A 17859-nucleotide genomic window follows, 5' to 3' on the forward strand; every position below is an offset into this window, starting at 1 on the left:
AACTAAGATATAATTACCCCTTATTGGGGGCAGAACAGCCCTATTGGGTTTATTTAATGGTTAAATGATTCCCTTTTCTCTGTAATAATAAAACAGTACCTGTACTTGATCCCAACTAAGATATAATTAATCCTTATTGGATGTAAAACAAGCCTATTTGGTTTAATTAATTATTTAGATTCTTTAGTAGACTTAAGGTATGGAGATCCAAATTACGAAAAGACCCCTTATCCGGAAAACCCTTAGTCCCGAGCATTCTAGATAATGGGTCCCATACCTGTAATTCAAAAACTATAAAAAAAAAATAATGGAAACCAACTGCAAGTTTCTAGGAATTGGGAATTCTATAACAAACTAAAGGTTAACATAACAGGTGAACCACCCCTTTAAAGTTGGGGGAACTTTCCCTTTAATGTCGGATCTATTGGTGCAAAGGTTTGTTTCTTCTGCCTTTCCGCCATATAGCAAAGGGCATGCAATGAAACCATGCCAAGGTAGCCGACTCCTCCTACATGAGCGCCACACCGGTGGAGAGGTATAAATATTGTTATTGTGCGTCTGTGTGTAATGAGAAATCAGGGACATACAAGTACGAATGTTTGTTTAGCTACCTTTTATTTAGAACGTATTGTTTATTGGAACCAGGTTTTTCGGAATTTCATTCCTCGTAATTGAGCACTCTGTGGCTTTAAATGCGCAAACAAACCCTGTCTCAAAATATACACAATTTAGTACCATTTAATAGGAAACATGTAATAGTGTTAACTTAAACCATATGTTCCCTGTTCTGCATTAACTTTTCTAAGTACGAGAATGGATTTTCTTAAGCTGTTTCTACTACGGTGATAGCAACTTCATTAGAATGCCGTCTCGTACCCGCCATAAAATCTTATGGTAGGGGCAAGAAGGCAAGCGGAACGCTAATAGCAGCGACAGCCAATCAGCAGCCTTTTAGCATTTGTCTGGGGGTGCTGGGATTTGTAGTTGAAGGTCCATATAAAAGTCTATTTCCTCTGGAACTCTATACTAACGCTAAGGACAGCCCTGCGCACCTTTTATTGCTCCCGACAGCCGAAACTAAAATGTGGTTTATTTGTAACCTGATATATTCACAATCAACATATTTAAGATCCTTTGCTCTATTTAGATAATAAATTCAATAAGAAAACACCATATGGCTGGCTTAAGCCCTTGTAATTCTTTACAGCTCCAGGTATATTACATGGGTGAACCCTTTTTAGTTAAGGTCATAATAATTAAAGTTTGTATTTGTGCCCCATAACAACGTGTTGCTATAAAGCCTCAATCACACAATAGACTTGCAATGGAATTCAGGAGAAGCAAGTCACTAATTGAAATAGAGCATATATTAAAGACATTCTATAGCCTTTGCCTTGATATTAGCCAAGGTCCCGTGTACAAGGCTATTGCTGTATAAGGCAGAAGGTGGAACTCAGAACCTAGGGAGAAGGGGCTGAACCAGCTGAATTTCAAACCTGTCAATGAACGACTCAGATTGCCCTTTTAGTTTTTTCAGTCATCAAGTTGTGTTCTTGGGGGTAATTGTTTCCTCTTCTTTTTGTCTTATATAGTTGGCACCACTGCACAGAGTACAGAGACACCAACAGTGGAAGCCAGCCCTGAGGAACCAGGTAAATAATCAATATATTCTTTAAATGGCGGTTTGAACCAAACAGGATGCTCCTTGAATGGATTTATTGATAATGTGTGTAGCACACCCATTGTGTGACTAAATAAGAATTGGCCTTGTTCTTCATGCATTGATCTAAAGTAGATCCACTGTCATCAATGAGATCGGGGTTGGCTTGGCCTGACAGAGTAGCAGACATTCTCCCAGTGGGACCACATCCATAGACAATTCCTATCAAACCTTTATTATTTCATCTATAGCTCTATATGACACCTCTAACATATGGCACTCTCTACATCTAATTGTTGTAACAATATCAGGTTTTCAGGTGGTTCCTAGAAGAACCAGTCCAACAATATATGAGATGATCAGAAAATGAGTTCTTATATTTTCATGTGAGTCATGAAAGTCACGTGACACAGATGGCGTTAATAATCATAACTGATGATTTCACTAAGAATTGTTTATGAACATATAAATATATATAAATTGGCTTTTGAGGATTATACCTGTATGCAATATAATCAGAGAGCGGTGCTAATTAGCTTTTCTGTTGCCTAGGGCTGGTCTTGACTCAAATAGTTAAGAGGCAAAGATCCAACCCTAAATTGAAGCTCCATGGCACTTTCCTCCTCTCTCCCTTTCTTTCCTAAGGCATCTGTTCTTGTTAGCTGCATAAATATTTTTTGTCCCTTTATCCGCATGTAAATTCTCCATGGTGAGGGGAGGAATGTGCCTTGTTTGTGTGAATACCAAACAGAACACAATTTACTATGAGCCTGGCTCAGAAAGCCCCCATTCAGACGGGCACATTAGAGGCTATAGCTTTCCTATTTGCAAACTTAATTAAACAGCATCGCTCAGATGGGCGCGAAGATCAATAGTTTGTTCTGGTGGAAAAATAAAAGGGTTCTTTCTTAAGGTAACGGCCTCCATTCACATGCTAAAGCACTGGTGTTTGCTCCACCTGGATTTCTCAATTACAGTTTTATTACTGGGGAGTATTTTCTCCACTTTAAACAGAATGGGGACTTTTCAAGGCCCATAAGGCAATTATAGAAGTGGCATTAGAGCTAGTTAAACGGGCATTGGAATTTAGCTTAGGTCACAATCGCCTTTTATCCCATAGCATTCCCAGCCAATAGTTTGGAATCAAACAGTGCTGAAGATCAGGTTGGGCAGACTAGAGGATGTCCTAGCGGGCCACAAACTGCTGAAGACCATTATAAAATGATTGTGTTGAAAGGGTGTTTTCCTGGGCCCCTTCACTCGCTTCACATGGTGTAGCTCCCAGCATCCCACCTAGTCCCCCCCCTCCTCAACCCAACGGGGGCCCAAATCTTACTTCATGACCAGAACCCCTATTTTTCTGACTTCAGCCCTGCGTATCGGACCTTTCCTGTAACCAGCAGAATCCGTTCAGTAAACAGCAGCAGGATTAAGACATGGATTTGCCTTGTGTTTTTAAATAAACCAGTGTCATGAGTGATGTGGGCGGCAGCGTTACGGTTAGGGAAACATGTCGTCAAATGCAACTGTTTCCATAATGTTTTCATAATGAGCCTGGGAACAAGACTTGACAACACTTAGGGGAAGATACTATTCCTTGGGGGGGTTGTTTAGTCGCATGGGGGAGCTTTGCTTGGTTTCAGTAACTCATATCAACCAATCAGCTTTGATTAGTCAGCTCGGGAATAGAATAATGGATGCTGACATTTAATTGGTTGCTGGAATGGGTCAAACCTTGTCCATGGAACTACAATCTATATATTCAGTATGACACAGTTCCTATTAATGATTTCAACTAAACCACTTACTGGGAATTCTCGCCAGCTATTATCCCCCCACTAATTGCGCTGAAATCAATCCTCTGTCAATTAAACTTGCCATTTCAAATTCCATCTGGTTGTAATGGTCAGAATTCAGAATGATTGTTATGATAAGTTATTAACACTAAACATTTTCTATTGGACGGCCTTGCAATATGTATTTTCCAGTAAGACATTTAAACCACCTTCTTGATGCTATGGACAGGGTTCATAGCAACCAAATAGCAATCAAATAGCAAATCCATTCCAAGCTGTGTAGGTAGCTCCAAATGGAGACACTGGCAGCAGTGAATAAGCCTGTATAAAGAAGTAGGATGAGATTGGGAGTGAATGTCCCTTTGTTGTCCTAGATATTCCTCTAAACCAGTGCTTCCCAAATGGTAAGGCTAGCTCCCCCATACGAAGGTTGGAGCAGTGGGGGGGCTTCAGGCTGAAGGTTAGTTAGAGTGAGATTTGGTGTGAACGCCTCTTTTATACACCTTGTTATGGGCTAAGGGAGGGCTAACCAAAGGCAGGACTTCTTTGATGAAAAGGTCTGACAACCTAAACCTAGCCTACAGGTCAGTAAGGATATGATTTGTAGAAAACAACTGGCTTCCCTAGATAGTCATGAATCTATAGCAGGGTGACAGATCTATAGCTCTGCTGCGAGCCAAGGGTGGCCACTGACCAAATGAAGAAACGTCTGGAACCCATTGTATTAAACTGGGAAACTTCAAAAGAAAAAAGGACAATATCAAACCAAAAAAATGCAGAGCAAAGTAAAATGTAACACCACTGTCTACATCATGCACACTGAAAAAACAATTGTTATTCCAAATTTGATTGGTCTCCATGGACTGATATTCTTTTCCTCCCATAAATTCCTTCAAAAAAATGTAGTTACTGAAATATCGAGCAGCAAAAACACATTAAAGCTGGGATGTCAGTGACACCTTCCTTTGTATCACCAGGGTGCCTACTAAAAGCTACAGGGGGACTTGTGTGAATGAGGCCAAAGAGACATTTAAACAAACAGTGTATCAAGCAGAAACATAGGCGACCCAATGGCCAGACGCCCTGTCCCCGTGCATTTCTTATATGCTTTCTGGCTGGCCGTCCCTTCAAGTAAAAGCAGAGAATTTGGCATTTTAAAGCAGAAGCAGGGACATTTGGCCATTCCCATGGGCTCATTATCTCACTTTTCAAAGTTCTATATTAACAGGGGATGTGTCAATATTTACCCAACACGGTGGTCAGTTCCATTGCCCCGGGCAGTAGCTGGGCACAAACTGATCCCCGCAGGGTTAAAAGTGCAAGTCTGTGGGAGGTCATTAGGAACCGTATGTAATGAATTAATATCTCTCATCGTGCCCTTTGTACCTGATGAATGAATAATAAAAATAACAAATAAAGTGATCAAAGTGAGGGGGATATAGCTTAATAACTGTGGGCTTCCTGTGAAGCCTCCTTGGTTTATATAGTTATTAAGTGCTGTCTGGGTTTGGATTAATGCTATGTATCCATCAGTGATTAATGGTCTTATTCTTTATAATGACCACTAGGCTTCTATTACAATAGATTTGCTTTTGTGAGATTATTATTACAGGTATATCATCCATTATCCAGAAAGCTCCAAATTACAGGACGGCCATTTTCCATAGACATTATTATTAATTACAATTTTGAATTACAATTTTGAATTACAATTTTGAATTACAATTTCTTTTTTTTCTGTTATAATAAAACAGTACCTCTACTTGATCCCAACTAAGATATAATTACCCCTTATTGGGGGCAGAACAGCCCTATTGGGTTTATTTCATGGTTAAATGATTCCCTTTTCTCTGTAATAATAAAACAGTACCTGTACTTGATCCCAACTAAGATATAATTACCCCTTATTGGGGGCAGAACAGCCCTATTGGGTTTATTTAATGGTTAAATGATTCCCTTTTCTCGAGGTCCCGAGCATTCTGGATAACAGGTCCCATACCTGTATTTATAATCATCCTTTGTTTGTCTAATACCAGTCCCATTCTTAGCTATTAACTGTAAAAAATATGAGTGGGGGCTGCCATATTGCTTATTGTATTCATAACCAGTTAGTACCAAGGCCTTCTCCGCTGAATGCTATAGAACCTACAGTGATCACTGTAGGTTCTATAGTATTCAGCGGAGAAGGCCTTGGTACCGACTGGACTGTCAGAGTATTAAAGAATCAGCAGCCCTTTCTTTTTACCAGCATAGGACTATTATTGTTATTAACATTTATTTATAAAGCGCCAACATATCCCGCAGCGCTGTACAATAAGTGGGTTTCATACATTGGACATACAGAGTATCATATAAAGCAATCAATAACCGATACAAGAGGTGAAGAGGGCCCTGCCCAAAAGAGCTTACAATCTACAAGACTATATAACAGATATATCATGTAGCACTATCATGTAGGTTACATGATTCTGGACTATCCCATGGAAAAAGAAACCATAGGGATGTATGGCCTTGTTCTCACGGAGGGGGCCCTAGATGTCGGGTTCTCTGGGGGTCCCAAAGAGGCAGCGATTTCCGCTCTAAATGACCTGTGCATTCCCAGCATACAGTCTGTAGCAGCTGCATTGTAAGCGGCTCTTCAAGGAACGCAGAAATCCCTATGGGCCTGAATGTCCTTCCTTGCGTGTTTGACGGGAAGTAAAGCACTTACATTGGGAAAGGATTTCCTGCCTGACGCAGTTCAGACTATAGAGAAATTGGCAATGGCCAGAAGGAAACATTCTTATTATTATTTTTTTTTTTTAAAGAATTCCTTTTCTGTCAAAGGAAAATCTAAGAATACATGAAGTACAAAGTACGCGGAGTGGAGGAAGGAAGTCTGCTTTCTAAGTCCTTATATGTCTGTATTCTTAAAAGGAATTGTTTTTCTGCGCTAGGCGGATACTTCCTTCCTCCAGTAAAATACAAGCAAGCCGGGAGCGGAGAGGATGCTGGGGACGCAAGCAGAATGCAATTGGAGTGCGGGCATCAATAGCATAAACAAGATTAGCTTTATCTAGCCCACACATCCTTCTATTCATCTTCCTATGGCTTTAGAAATAATAAATGCAATTACATTCGATAAAGCTACGGAATAAAAAGCCCAAATGTTTTATACAATCTCATAATGTCATCTAATGCCAGTTCCATTGCCATATACAATACTGGCGTTAGAGCCCAGAACTGGCCCGGTGCCCTTGTGAGTTCAGAGACTTTGCTTACAGTGCCACCTTGTGGGCCTTTCCATATAACATTCTGAGGCTCTAGCGGGGGCCATAGCGAATCTTCTTAGTGATATTAGTTTCATTACATTGTGCTCATGTTCATTAGTGGTGCCAAATGTGAAAATGCATTATAAAATATCATTATTATATTGCTCTTTGAAGCTGCAATTCAACAATTGTTGGGGTGCAGCTTCCCAGGCAGGATATATGTATTTAAAAATGAACCCTGATATAATGGATGAGATGATATGATTTCTTTGCTGTTTGTATTTACAGACATGACACACACTGACCTAGACTGCAAGTTTGGCTGGGGATCCCACAAGACCCTCTGTAACTGGGAACACGACATCGGCTCAGACCTAAAGTGGGCAGTGCTCAACAGCAAAACAGGACCAGTGCAGGATCATACAGGTAAATGGCATCAGAAAATATTTGGCATAAAATGGCATAAAATATTTGGTGGAAAGGCCATTGCATTGCTTTGGTATTCCGAAACCGCACAAAGTTTCCCAGGGCTTTCCAACGACAACTCCTATTGTTGCAAAAGGCTAAATATCTCACACATCACCAATGACAAAACATGAAGACCAATTGCAAACAATATCAATTTATATGTTAAGGTGAACACCCATTAAGGTGTAAATGTAATAAAAGTTTGCACCTGGTCTAGTAACCGTCTAACAGATTACCAGTAAGTGCTGAGCGGTTGCTCTGGGTAACAACACCTGCTACAGATGTATTATCACATTAACACTCGGTACCCCATTCAATGGAGACTGTACAGTGGGCAGCTTGCTTCCTGTGAGCGTTTATTTCAGAATGAATGTACTGGAACAGCTGACAGATCTCCAGCTCAGCTGGTTAGCGGCAGGCCAAGCAAATGCAGTTCATCTGTTAGCACAGCACCTCAGGAGCAGGGCCCGACCATATGTAGTAAGCCTGAGAGACTCATTAACAAATACCAGAGCAAGCCCACCATCGCCTGTACATACCATCACTCAGAGCATATAGATACAAACTGCAGCTTATCTGCATGTATGGCATGGCCGGGCTCACACATCTGCCAGCGCTTATGTTCTGGGAACAGCTTCTAAGGTGCCTTTAATCTGCTGGGAAAGGCAACATTCTCAGATATTTGCTGCAGTAGTCGGTGTTTGGTCTGGTGATTACTAAGTCGCAGCAACAATGGCTTCTCATCCTTAACTGTTTCCTTCTTGTATGCAGTCAGGGTTGGACTGGGGTGTGAAGGGCCCATCGGGGCTCCCGTCCCAGGGGCCCTGCAGGTGCACTCAGCCGGGCGCGTCCTCTAATCACCCCCCCCCCGTAGGGGGCCCCCCTAACCCCCCTCGCAGGGCCCCCACCCAACGTCCTCCCCTGAGCGCATAAATTGTCTATGGCAGGAGTGTAGTAGCCTTGTAGTAGCTGCTAATAAGTAGCTCTGTGTGTCTTTGCCCATAGACCCAGGGTCGGACTGGGGGGTAAAGGGCCCACCGGGGCTCCTGCCCCAGGGGCCCTACAGGTACCTCCTCCCCCACGCAGAGGCCCCGCTAACCCCCCTCGCAGGGCCCCCCACCTGACGTCCTCCCCTGAGCACGTACATTTAACGACTCAGGGGAGGAGCGGTCAGGCAGGGGGAGCACCGGCAAGGGTCGGGTTTGGGCTGCCAGGGCCCACCGGGATTTTTCCCGGTGTCCTGCCGGCCCAGTCTGACCCTGTATGCAGTTGCTGCATGGTGATCTCTATACTTAGGTCACAGACTCCTTTGGGTTGGATTTAGACCTTAAGGCCTATGGCATACAGAGGGGTTTAACACTGGAGAAACTAGCTCTCTCTTTCAAACGGGGGTCGCTGACCCCAGCAGGCAAAAACTATTGCTTTGTGAGCTTACAATTTTATTATTTTTACTTATTTATTACTTAAATAACTGAAAAACCACAGTAAAAATGAAAACCAATTGCAACCACTTGCTTAAGGTTCATCTAACAACCCCTTTAATGGTTTGTAGAAAAATCAATTTAATCTCCTAACTCTCCAACTTTTTTTCGGTGTATCAGGAGATGGCAATTTCATCTATTCCGAAGTGGATGAAAGACACGAAGGCAGAACTGCCCGACTGATGAGTCCAGTGGTCTCCTCGGCTCGATCTGCTCATTGCATGACCTTCTGGTACCACATGGACGGATCCCATGTTGGCACCTTGAGTATAAAGCTCAAGTACGAGATGGAAGAAGGCTTTGACCAGACATTATGGACACTCAGCGGCAATCAGGGGGATCAGTGGAAAGAAGCCCGTGTTCTTTTACATAAAACCATGAAACAGTACCGGGTGAGTGTGAGCTCAGTGGGGACCAACTTACTAGGTCGGGCAGAACAACTCAGCTTCATTCAGTATTAACCAGTACAAGCCAGACAACTGGCTGGGAAAAGGCATAGAAACAAACTGTATTGTGGTTATAATAAGGATCCTATACATAAATGATGGTGATGATAATAATCAGTTCCTTTGCCTTCATTATTAACCGATCCCTTGACTCTAACCAACTTACCATTCCTTCTGTGCTATAGCCTAAACATTCCCAGCTCTGATTACATAAATCTCATTATATCACTCTAAACTGTTTGGAAATTTTACGGACACTTTTTAATTATTTCTTTTTTTGCCTCTTTTGTATAGGTTATTGTGGAGGGAACTGTTGGCAAAGGCAGCACTGGTGGCATTGCAGTGGATGATATCATTATTGCAAACCACATTTCAACTTCACACTGCAGAAGTAAGTGATCGGTAATGGCCAGTCACTTAGTGTTTCTCCTGATATAGGGTCTCTGTGCTGGGAAACTCATTGATATGCTTGTTAATTCACACGACGAACCATTATAATTAAAAAAAAAAAAAAAACATATTTATTGATCTGGGTTCTCATTCAGAAAAGCCAGAAATATATAAGGATAGATATAATATTGCAAGCAAGGGTGCCCTCTAGCGTCTGTTTAACATTAACGGATATCAAATGGAATTCCAAATGTTTTTTTTACTATTCAAAGTACTTTTTTAAGTGTTTGCCTGTAATGCGAATGCTTTAGCAAGATGAATGCTGTAACAAAAGCCAGCTTAATTATCCTTAATAGTAATATTAGGCAGCTAAATAATATAAAGTTCATGCAAAGTGAGATGTTTATTACAAATACAGTTCATGGCAAAGGCTGGCAGTGTCTGGGCAATCATGGAATGAACAGCAAAGTTCAAAAAGGCAGGGTTCTAAAAGGACATTTTGCATTAGAGCAGATGGTGTTGTCTTGTCAACATTGTGCTGAAAGCACTACATTGTCACAGTGCTTTCCTATATCTGTCAGAAAGGGCTGAGGAATATTTGCTCTGTACACACTGGCTCACTTGAATCAACAACCATGGTGTGAAGGAACATTGCTACACTTTTAGCCCCGGTTCACAGCGTTTCTCTTACTTGTTTTACAAAGGCCTGACGCATTTCTCATAATGTGCACCAAGGCCTCACAACCTTCTAATGATGTGCACCAAGGCCCCATGCATTTCTCATAATGTGCAACAAGTCCTTGTGCTTTTCCCTTATGTGCACTAAGGCCTCACTCATTTCTCAAAGTGCACCCAGAATTTATGGATTTTCCCTAATGTGCACCCAATTCACTTCTTATACTGTGCACAAAGACACTCACATTTCTTATAATGTGTACCAAGGCCAAAACATTTCTCATGATGTTCAAGCATCACAGATTATACAACAATAAGGTTCTCTGTTTATTTTAAAAAAAAAAATATCTATCCCTGGGTGCACCAGATATGCCTATAGACCGGATGTGGGGAAGGGTAACCATTGGGCACCAAACCATGTTTGAATGACAGTTCAACAACAAATAAAAGGCTACAGAATATTTTGTATCTTGATTTGGTTGACTATTGTTTCTCACATTAAATCGTGGTTTTTTTTTTTTAGCTCCAGAAATAGATGATTCTAGCAATAAAATTATCGAAGAGAATTCTGAAATCGATAAAACAGGTAACCTTCTATCCCTGAGATTTCATTCACTCTATGATCTATTGATGTGCATTAGGTAGTGTTTGTTTATAGTAAAGCTCTACCGTGTGGTTATCTTTTATTCTGTGAGAAATTGGGGGGGGTGGAAGTGAAAAGTGTAAAAAAATATATACCGGACAGTGTGCAGGAATGATCTAATCATCTTAATTGCTTTAACTGAACAATATTATTCCTACTACCCTGTTTCTAGCAGCAGGGCTGCTTATAAGGTTGGGCTGCATTTTGTAGCTATGTGTATCCAAACAGCCATAAAAATAAATCCTCTGCTTTCTTCCATATGAGTATATTAAAGCATTTACCAATATTCTGTGCAAAAATCTACTAAAAAAAAAGTCCATATAACTATCCAATTCATAGCATTTATAAAATCTAAAGTGACCCCTGTGGCTGGTTTAATGCTTCTTAAACTGTATTAGAAGGGGTAAATGTAAGAAAAGACCTAAATACATACATATATATATATCTTAAACTGTATTAGAATGGGTAAGTATCATAGCATCTCCAGTATGTCTGCATCTTTCTCTAATAATGAATAATAACCAATCACATATTGTTCATACTGCACTAAACCAATAAAAGCTAAATGCTGAATGGTTAGCTATTTCCTACACTCACATCAACTTAAAAACTTAACTTTTGTGTCTGTTTCCAGGATCCACACCCAATTACGCTTTAAATGAGTTCAATGAGAGCATCTCCAAGAAGCCAGGAAATGTGCTGAAGACATTAGACCCAATTCTCATCACCATAATAGCAATGAGCGCTTTGGGAGTACTTTTAGGAGCAATCTGCGGCGTAGTCCTTTATTGTGCCTGTTGGCACAACGGGATGTCGGAAAGAAACTTATCAGCGTTAGAAAATTACAATTTTGAACTTGTGGATGGCGTCAAGTTAAAAAAGGACAAATTAAACACACAGAACTCATATTCAGAAGCATGAAGCTACGGAAGGAGAAAGGTTTTTGCCGACACATTAAAAAGACTTCAGTCCATTGGCATCGAGGGCCAGTGATCTCTTACTGTTCAGGCTATAATGTGCGTTGGAGGAACGTGAAGCCAAGCTTTTCTCAGGAGCTTCAGTGAATATACCTGCTAACTATGGACGTATATACAATCTGAATCATTGTACAGATGGCATTTCTGTTTTCGTTTTGTTCTGAATAATCCAATGCTGGTGTTGAGACCAATTACGATCGATTTTATGGTTTGTGATCTATGTTGCGTTCTGTTCCCCTGCTATGGATCACAGAATACCTTGGGTGGGGTTCTTCGGACGGATGTACGGTCTTGTATGTCTGTACCCACAATACCATTGGACATGCAGCACGGAGGTTTCTCCATGTCTCGTGCATATCTGTTTGTGCTGTGTAAAGCAACTATGGGTCAGGGAAACCCAGAACTACCACTATAATATCTCAGACTTTATTTTTCCTGATTTGAATTTTCAAGCAAAGCTCTACTGTACCGTTGCTTTGGGTGTTGTTCCGCAAGCGAGTTGCTTAAGCCGTCTATACGACACATGCACCACCATCCCATACAAGTGGCAATAGAAGGGCCCTGGCTGCCCTTACGGAAATGTTACTGGCACTGGTTAGTGGATGTCCTCTCAAGTGCCTTTTTTCTGTTTGTATTGGGTTTTGACTGTGTTTTTCACAGATTCCAACAATGTTTTTTCTTACAAAGCCCAATTCTGGAACTGCATTAGAGTGGCTAGAAAGGAAAATGTACTTTTTTTGGGTGGGGGGGGGAGTTTGGCCTCTTAGAAGACAAGGTCTAAACGAGTTCTGTCAATGTGGCTGATGAGTTTAATTCTGAGCATATTTTTTGTCTGTTGGTGAGTTTTATTGTAAAAAGCTGCAATATCCTATTTTTTGTTGTTTTTTGTTCTTTTTAGAATGTATTTAACAATCGATACTCGCTCAGAGTAGACTGAGTAAAAGCATTTGCCATAGTGAAACAGGCCGAATGCCGCATCTTGCTGGGAAAGACATAGAAAGGAAAAGGCCTGAAGAAGGGAAAAATCTAGCACTTTCCCTACAAAGTCTAACTTTGGTTTCTATTAGGATGTTGGAAGACGCAGTATCATTTTTTTCTATTACCTAAAATGCATTAAAAAAAAAAATACTGGGGCTTGGAACACATTCAAGTGTTTAAACAACGAAATAAAATGGCCGTAGGCCTGAAATACCATGCTGCCTTGCAACGACTGTCCCCTTAGTAAGTCACTTGAACCTTTGATGTTGGGTTTTGCCAACCACATCTGCAATTTAGTTTCATTTATTATGCTCAGTCTGGGAGATCTTATACAACCAAGATGTGCATAGAACACAGGAACAATTCCTTCCAACATTCCCCTGTAAATTGGGCTGCGGGAATTTCATCACAGCCTGCAAAATATTATGCTTATAAAGCATACTTATTTCATTTAAATTGCTTCAATTTGAACATTATGTGGGATGCTGGGATGGCTACAGGCTGCCCAGGTTTGCAGTAGACCAGGATACCATAGTATATGCCCAGCAGTTTAGCATGACCAGGTCATTGGACAATTCTATAAAATTCACTTAGCAAGACTGAACTGATTTAATTTAATTTAAATGCAATCAATTTCCAATCAGTGCAGCAAAGCAAACTGCATTTTATAGAAATGGCACTGATTCTGCTGGTCATCTGGTCGCCTTATTCTATCGCTGTCTCTGGAGTAGGTGTCAGTAGATGGTAGGAACACGTGATGCTTAACCCAACAGGAGTTTATTGGTTGTATCAGGATTTCCTCCAATCACCTGTCTAGTTTGGGAAGTAGGGAATATATGTGGCCCGTAGGCAAATAGAAAGATTCTCCATGTCCAGAACTTGCAACTAGCTGACTAGTAGGTGCCATGGTGGTTGTCGTCTGGAGAATAAGCAAGTTTTCCTTGACCATATTAAGCAATATGGCTGCTTCTACAACTGTATGTGCAGATAAGGAATATACTTTGGAAACCTTGCTATGCCTTTATACTTTGATGTCTATTAAAGGGATAATGAATTAGAGATGTTTAGCGGGCGGGAAGCACGAATGAAAAAAGGGACAGAGAAGAAATGGTGCTATTTTCTGATCAATTTGATATGATCGCTTGTACGCAAATATTACAAAGGTGCAAAAAAAATACAATACTGTGAGCAGGCATCTGCCTCTTTTTTAGTTGGGGTAAGTCTACCCCTTGAATAAAACTACACTATTTTATACTGATATTTCCTTAAATGCACATAAACATAAGGGCATAGCTCATACTGTACATTCTGTCCAAAATGGTCACCGCCATTTTGCTGGATAGAATATTTTCTTCTATTCTCCGTCAATAAAATGTTAACAAGATGCAGTCAGTGGGGGAAAAGGCGGTTTTAGGGCAGTGCTGAATCACAGACAAAAAAGTTGGGGTGAACAGGGTGGACTGGAGGTGTGGCCTAATATCTACTTTTTTTTGGGGGGTTAAATCAAAATTGGCTCATAAGAGGTTAAGATACTGGTAACGCTCCTTAGCACATTGTACTGAAACACTTACTATGGGACTCTTAACCATTTTCAGGGCATTTGCTTAGTGTATATCTACAGTAGTTCAGTGCGCTTATACTGACTTCTTATAATCATCCATTTCTTCATTTGTATTCGGGTCTTTGCTGGGTCAGGAAGCAGAGCGCTATTTATTTGAAGCCCTATATCACAGAGGTTAGTAGCAGCTACTTGTGGCTGCCTAGAAATAACAGATTTGTACAAGTAGCTGCAACTAATTCTATTATATTTGACCACATTGTGATGTTGGAAATGTTGAACTTGCACGAACGAAGGTAAAGACAGGAAAAAAATGATACTGCGTCTTCTAAAAGCCGAGAGAAAGGAATCTTGCACTGAAATCTATATTTAAAGTTATATGTTAATAAAAGTTATTAACCCCTTTGCTGCCATAGGATACAGCCACACACTCTAAGGCATGGATGAGCCCTTTGGCAGCAAAGAGGATCCTTTGTAAAGGCAGTGTTAAACAAAAATAAAAATGGTTCATTTATATTGTTTTAGATTATTTCATAATTTTTTTAAAAATGTAAAATACCTTTTTTTTGTTTTCTTTTTCAAAAACGTATTAAAAAAAAAAATCTTTTTTCCTTGTAGTAAAATGATTTCATTTTACTTGTATGTTATTATTGCTTCATGTTTTGTACCATCATGAAAATTTGTGCAAATTTTTTTACAGAAATTTTTATTTTCTATGACAATATGACACTTGTAAATTGTTGTTTTGGAATGAACAGCGAAGCCTTAACTTTGAAAGACATTTGTATTCTCGGACACAGAATTGCATAAGATCACACGATAATACCGAATTGTAACTCAAATCCCAAACTATGACTACTACATTCCAAAGATACAGTTGAAATAAACATTTTCATAAGATATTGTATACAATGACTCTCGTGTCATGCATTCTTATTCCTCGCCAGAAGGGGGCAGTGGTTTATATACTGATAGTGAAGCACTGTAGGAGCGGTAGTCATGTTCGGTCATGGTTAGCCCACTTTCATGAAGATAGCCCGGATTAGAAGGCATCTTCTAGAAGGGAATCGCCGAAAAAGACTCGCGAGTCTTTTTCGGCGATTTGCGCGAAATCGCGCCGCCGCGTCTGCCATCCCGCCGGCGACTTACATGTTCGCCGGTGGGATGGCATGGGATGGCAACTCGGGGAGATTAGTCGCCCGCGAACAGGGAGTTTTATCGCGGGCGACTAATCTCCCCCGTGTGCCAGAGCCCTAAATCAGCATCCGGTGCAGCTTGTTGGAGCAGGTAGGAAAACAAACCAAAGAATCAACTACAGAGGTGTAAAGGGTCCTAGCAATTGACTGCACCATCAAGTATGGCGTGGAGTTAAGGTGGCCAATATCATCAATCAGTCTTTGGGTCAATAGTACGGAGACCATAAGAGTGTTTGTTTGTTTAGGCTAAAAGCCTTAACAAACAAAGCAAAGGGAAAGGATAGAAGGAATTCACATCAGCATCAGGTTGAGCTTTTTGGATCAGGTAAACCACAGACAAACCACAACTGTGTTAATGCTAAAATTGAGGAATATTGGCCTAGAACATAATATTTGTAATTGGATAGAGAACTGGCTGAAGGATAGATTACAAAGAGTGGTGGTAAATGGAACATTTTCTAATTGGACCAGTGTGGTTAGTGGAGTACCGCAGGGGTCAGTCCTTGGTCCTTTGCTTTTTAACTTGTTTATTAATGACCTGGAGGTGGGCATAGACAGTACTGTTTCTATTTTTGCTGATGAAACTAAATTGTGCAAAACTATAAGTTCCATGCAGGATGCTGCCGCTTTGCAGAGCGATTTGATTAAATTGGAAAACTGGGCAGCAAACTGGAAAATGAGGTTCAATGTTGATAAGTGCAAAGTTATGGTAGAAATAATATAAACGCAAGTTATACACTAAATGGTAGTGTGTTGGGGGGATCCTTAATGGAGAAGGATCTTGGGGTTTTTGTAGATAACAAGTTGTCTAATTTCAGGCAGTGTCATTCTGTGGCTACTAAAGCAAATAAAGTGCTGTCTTGTATAAAAAAGGGCATTGACTCAAGGGATGAGAACATAATTTTGCCTCTTTATAGGTCCCTGGTAAGGCCTCACCTTGAGTATGGGCAGTTTTGGGCTCCAGTCCTAAAGAAGGATATTAATGAGCTGGAGAGAGTGCAGAGACGTGCAACTAAACTGGTAAAGGGGATGGAAGATTTAAGCTATGAGGTTAGACTGTCAGGGTTGAGGTTGTTTTCTCTGGAAAAGAGGCGCTTGCGAGGGGACATGATTACTCTGTACAAGTACATTAGAGGGGATTATAGACAGATGGGGGATGTTCTTTTTTCCCATAAAAACAATCAATGCACCAGAGCCCCCCCCTTTAGATTAGAGGAACGGAGCATTTGAAGCAGCGCAGGTGGTTTTTCACGGTGAGGGCAGTGAGGTTGGGGAATGCCCTTCCTAGTGATGCTGTAATGGCAGATTCTCTTAATGCCTATAAGAGGTACCAATTTGTTTGGGCAGAGGAACAGCAGGAAAGGAATTGAGTTACCACAGACTGGCCAATGGTGTATCGGTAGATAAATTGGCAAAAACGTCTGACTGATGAACAGGTCAGTATCCACAGTACAAAGATATCAGTCTGGGTCATCTGCCCAACAAAAATGTTTCCTATATATATATATATATATATATATATATATATATATATATATATATATATATATATATATATATATAGTATATGGCAAGCACTTGTCTGATGTGCCATATCAGCCATAGCCATAGACCATCATTGTATAACAGTGCACAGTGTTCAACTGTTGCCCGGTAAATGCCACTGGTGAGTAAAACAACAACGTATCTGGAAACATCTCTAGGAAACATTATAGACTTATTATGTAATATAAGGACACTAAGTTTGCCCAGGAATAGTAAACCATAGCATTTATTCAGCAGGAAGCATTCATGGTCACTTGTTTAAAAACAAACATCTTATTGGATGGTATTGGCTATTGCTCCTGGGCAAACTTAGTAATTTTTATTAAATATAGGGGTAAGTTCAGCTGTTGGTGGTGGGCAAGGAAGGTAAGAGAAGGCTTGCAGTAAATGGCTCTATGCTGGCTGTTTTTTATTGTAACCCAATTAAACTCCCTTGAAACAAGAGATTCAAGCGATAAATATGATGTTTCATACAATTTATAGATGAAACATTGATCTGTTTTATGTTAATTTGATAGGGGCTGCAGTGTGGTGCATAAGCACTCCTTGTGAAATTCAGTCATTGGGCTCAAAAATCAACCAGTGTAATATGAACATTTTTGTGTTTCGCCAAAAACCCATGTCTTGATAAACGGACAATGAAGGTTCCTTACGGTTCACTAATATATCAAGGAAAAGTACAGCTATTTGTTCCAAGCATTAACAAGGAATCCTGGGAATTTCAAACTCAGTGAGATCTTAAATTAATAATTCAGCGCATCCCCAGCTCATTTCACCGAAAGAGGGTTTAACCAA

At 40.5% G+C, this 17859-nt stretch overlaps 1 protein-coding gene across 1 annotated transcript in view; it reads left to right on the top strand.

Moving 5' to 3' along the window:
* nrp1 (neuropilin 1) overlaps nt 1-13940 on the top strand; it is a 100396-nt gene extending 86456 nt beyond the window's left edge. Inside the window, exons 12-17 of the mRNA NM_001100222.1 lie at nt 1593-1652; nt 6996-7133; nt 8777-9048; nt 9397-9493; nt 10691-10753; nt 11445-13940. Coding sequence (NP_001093692.1) covers nt 1593-1652; nt 6996-7133; nt 8777-9048; nt 9397-9493; nt 10691-10753; nt 11445-11731 — 917 coding nt within the window. The 3' untranslated portion in view covers nt 11732-13940. The remainder of the gene's footprint in view (nt 1-1592; nt 1653-6995; nt 7134-8776; nt 9049-9396; nt 9494-10690; nt 10754-11444) is intronic.
* The last annotated feature ends 3919 nt before the right edge of the window (nt 13941-17859 follow it).

The sequence above is a fragment of the Xenopus tropicalis genome, chromosome 6 (assembly GCF_000004195.4).
Source record: "Xenopus tropicalis strain Nigerian chromosome 6, UCB_Xtro_10.0, whole genome shotgun sequence".
In the NCBI taxonomy this organism is placed as follows: domain Eukaryota; kingdom Metazoa; phylum Chordata; class Amphibia; order Anura; family Pipidae; genus Xenopus; species Xenopus tropicalis.